At 34.0% G+C, this 4,590-nt stretch overlaps 1 protein-coding gene across 1 annotated transcript; it reads left to right on the plus strand.

Moving 5' to 3' along the window:
* The first annotated feature begins 248 nt into the window (after positions 1–248).
* Positions 249–3,865, plus strand: LOC112100216 ((-)-germacrene D synthase-like). Its single transcript, XM_024188950.1, has 7 exons — positions 249–380; positions 822–1,098; positions 2,047–2,419; positions 2,526–2,744; positions 2,845–2,983; positions 3,082–3,330; positions 3,428–3,865. Exons 1-7 carry the CDS (start codon positions 249–251, stop codon positions 3,716–3,718), a joined length of 1,680 nt encoding a protein of 559 aa, XP_024044718.1. The 3' UTR covers positions 3,719–3,865.
* The last annotated feature ends 725 nt before the right edge of the window (positions 3,866–4,590 follow it).

Raw genomic sequence — 4,590 nt, forward strand, 5'->3', positions numbered from 1 at the left:
TTATTAAATTCATACATCAATCTACCAAAGTGTCGAAGATACATCTAATTAAAATTAATCCAAATATTTGAAAAAAAATTAAATATTTTTAACGTAAAAATAATGGTAATTATTGCTACTACTGTGTCTTCTCTCGGCCAAGCCTATAAAATGCGGAAGCATGAAGGCACTAAAGACTCACATCAGCAAGCTTTAGCAACCATTTTTTCTCAAGACTCAATAGCCTTCAGAAGTAATAGAAATTAAATATGTCTTTAGAAGTTTCAGCCTGTCCTGCTAAAATCATCCAAAATGCTGGAAAAGATTCTACTCGTGGTTCTGCAAATTTTCCTCCAAGCATTTGGGGAGATCATTTCTTTCAATATACTTGTGACTCCCAGGTAAAATGATTATTCAGAAATTATATTCCCCCACCATTAAACTCGCCCTTGTATCAGTACTTATGAATCTCTAGTAGTACTACTCTAACAACTGTTTTTTTTTTTCCTTTACTTTTTCTCGTTCTTTCTAATACATATATATAGAGGAGGTGGCAATCAATTCAAGTAAGTAGTTATTGATACTATAACAACATAATAATATTATTAATAATGATAGAATCGCAAACAATTTTGTACATATTAGTATGTAAAAACTGGTGTTCATAAAGAGATTGGCTGAAAATTAATAACAATTATTTTTTCAATTATGCGGACTCATAATAGTTTTAATTATACAACCAATCTCCTATGTTAATCTTTGGGTCGAGATATACACACATGGTCTAAAATGTTTCCATTCCCTACTAATAGCTTCATTTCTTCAAATTTTTATCCCGTTAGGAAACTGATGATCAAAATGTAAAGCATCTAGAGCTGAAGAAAGAAATTAGAAGAATGCTGAAAGCTGCTAACAAGACTTCACATACACTTGAATTGATAGATGCAATTCAGCGGTTAGGAGTGTCGTACCATTTTGAAAATGAGATTGATGAAATCTTGGGAAAGATGCACAAGACTTATCGAGACTGTGATCTTTGTGATAATGAAAATGATGGGCTCTATTATATCTCTCTTCAGTTTCGATTGTTCAGACAAAATGGCTATAGAATTTCCGCTGGTGTGTATTTTTCTCACTTATTCCTCGTGTTAAATATCTTGCAAAAATCCTTTCATCTTCAATTATGTCCAAGTCTTAGGAGCATAAGAAATAAGAGTTGCAGCTCTCGTACATATGTTATGTCAGTTTCACTTGCCTTCCTGTAATTTCGTAAAGTAACAGAAGTTATGTACGGAAATCAATTCATAACGAATAAAAATTCTTGGAAAAGTCATAGAACATGATTACTGTCTCTTAGTTAGAGATACGTCCAAACTATCGTCTCATTTGAGCTGCCGCGGGGTGAAGCTTACTACTTCTGACTAGCTTTTCTACTTCTATAATTTACGAAAAGAGCTGTCTTTTTTCTAAAAAATAAAAGAGTAATGATACAGCCACAAACTCTTATACAAACTTATTTTGTACAAACTGACGTGGCATTAATTTATTGGTTGAATGAAAATATAAATTAATAAAAACAAATCATGTGGGCCAAGTGATATTTAATTCAACCAATCTTATCATGTCATATCAGTTTGTACAAAATAAGTTTGTACAAGAGTTTGTGGCTATATCATTACTCAAAATAAAAATACATTTCTATTACGAGAGAAAACTTGTGGTGCAACTGTAGTACCGTGCCATAGTTGCATCCAGCCGTTGGATGCCAGTAGACCCCACCAATTCAAGTGCATCCAACGGTTAGATGCAACTGTGGCACGGTACCACAATTGTACCGTAGCCTGATCCCTATTACCATGGATACAGGCAGTTTTTGTCCAACTATTAAAATCAAGCATTTGCTTATCTTGATTTGGACATAATCAGAAACCTATAGAGATAACTAGAAGAAAAACACGGAAAGCCAATTCAAAAAACTCGTATTAGTTGTCATTGCTATAAGATAGTAAACATGGAATTCTAAAACAGAAATCATTTGATGCACTAATCTTTCAAATGGGGTTGCAGATGTTTTCAATACGTTCGAGGGCAGCGATGGGAAATTTAAGGCATCTCTTGCAAAAGATGTTCGAGGAATGTTAAGCTTGTATGAAGCTACACATCTGAGGGTTCATGGAGAAAATATACTTGATGAGGCGCTTGCTTTCACCACTAGTCACCTTGAGTCAGTAGCAAAACAAGTCTGTTCTCCACTAGCTGAACAAGTCAAGCACGCCTTAGTTCAGCCTATCCACAAGGGCTTAGAAAGGCTTGAGGCAAGACACTACATTCCTATCTATCAAGGAGAATCTTCCCACAATGAAGCTCTGTTAACCTTTGCAAAGTTAGATTTTAATGGATTGCAAAAGCTTCACCAGAAGGAACTCGGTGATATTTCAAGGTAAATAACTAAACTCTAAAAAAGATTTCAATTCCGCTATGAGTAAATTGAATTAAGCTTTGCAATTTTGAAGGAATATTAATTTCTACATGGCTGTCTCATTTAGGTGGTGGAAAGAATTAGACTTTGCGCATAAGCTACCCTTCGTAAGAGATAGAATTGCAGAGGTCTACTTTTGGGCAGTAGGAGTGCATTTCGAGCCCCAATATTCGTTTGCTAGAAAACTATTTACGAAAGTGATTTATATGACATCTATCATTGATGACATCTATGATGTGTATGGCAAAATTGAAGAACTTGATCTTTTTACTTCAGCTATTGAAAGGTTTGAATCGCTCATATTTAATTTGAGATGTCATGCTCAAGATTTGTTATCATTTTTTGTAAAATTCCCTATTGATATGGGCTACCTATTTCTTTCTCAGGTGGGATATCAATGCCATAGATCAACTTCCTGAGTATATGAAACTGTGTTATAGGGCGCTTATTAATGTTTACAGTGAAGTAGAGAAAGATTTGGCCTCCCAGGCAAAGTTATACCGACTCCATTATGCAAAAGAAGCAGTGAGTAGTGTTCAATATTTCATTAAAAATTGATATTAGGCATAAATTCATTCTTAGTTGCTAACAAAGATCTGATATATTTGGTTTCTCATGATCAGATGAAGAATCAAGTTAAGCATTACTTCTTTGAAGCTAAATGGTATCATCAGAATTATATTCCGACGGTGGATGAGTACATGACGGTTGCATTAATTAGCTCTGGCCACCCAAATTTATCAGCCATATCTTTTGTTGGCATGGGAGACATTGTAACTAAAGAATCTTTTGAATGGTTATTCAGCAATCCTAGATCGATTAGGGCTTCTTGTGCAGTTGGCAGACTAATGAATGACATGGTGTCACACAAGGTAAACATACAAAATATATTGTGCCACTGCCACCATTAATATAATTTTCTCTTCAACTAAAATATATTTATATATGTGATTTTGTATTTGCATATAGTTTGAACAAAGCAGAGGGCACGTTGCCTCAAGCGTTGAGTGTTACATCAACCAATATGGAGCAACAGAAGAGGAAGCATACAGTGAGTTCCGGAAACAAGTTTCAAATGCATGGAAGGATATAAATGAGGAATGCCTGCGCCCAACTCTTGTGCCAGTGCCACTTCTTATACGAATTCTCAATCTTACACGAGCTGCAGATGTCATTTACAAGTATAAAGATGGCTATACTGACTCCGAAGAGCTGAAAGATTTTATTGTTTCTCTGCTTATTAATCCTGTGCCGATATGAGCATGATATTAAGCTTATGTTTCAACACCCTGCTGGAAAATAATTAGTCCATTGCCGTTTCAGCTTGGATGCTTTTTAAAAATAAATTGAAGGGTGGTGATCCCCGTTGTAATCAGACTGCACTCAAGTAGACAAGTTATAATAAAGTTTTTATTGCTCTATTTAATTAAATTATCCAGCAGTTTGCACGATTAAAAACTTAAGTCCTAGGAAGATATTGCTATTATTATTGTCGTTAATTTTTGCTCTTTTAATTCTGGTATGATTATTGTTTTTCATTCTGGTATGATATTTGAATCCCATATCAACTATAATTATTATCTTTTCAAATATCATTTATATCTTCGTATCCCATTCTATTCCGCTGTACATGAGAATCATAGCTAATACCTTAGTATAGGTACGAGATAATTCTTTGTTCCATGGCCTTGAGGCTATCTAAAATCATCTTTATTACCTAGTTTTGAGGCTACCTAAAATCAGGCAAGTAAGAGATCTTAGCCATTTTATTTTAATATGGACAGGAAATTTAGGAGACAAAAATAAAATTAGGATTTAGCCATTGAGAAATTAGGAAGGATTTAATTGATCGATATGCAATTTATTTGTCAATTTTATATTATGGAAATTGAAAGGAGTTTACAATAGATTACCTTTAAAATGCTGTTATTTCTTTTAAAAGAAAAAATAAATTGATGCTAGAGGACTAATGCTAGCTCAGGCTAGAGACGTGGGCTGATATTCACTTGTTACAATATAAAATTATATGTAAAAATATATTTTTTTTAAATGTGAGAGATAGAGACTTGTGAAATGGTGAGGTCCAATTACATCCAGCGGCTATTTTTCTCTTAGCCATCTTTTTATTTATT

This window comes from Citrus clementina, unplaced genomic scaffold (assembly GCF_000493195.1).
Source record: "Citrus clementina cultivar Clemenules unplaced genomic scaffold, Citrus_clementina_v1.0 scaffold_3, whole genome shotgun sequence".
NCBI lineage: Eukaryota > Viridiplantae > Streptophyta > Magnoliopsida > Sapindales > Rutaceae > Citrus > Citrus x clementina.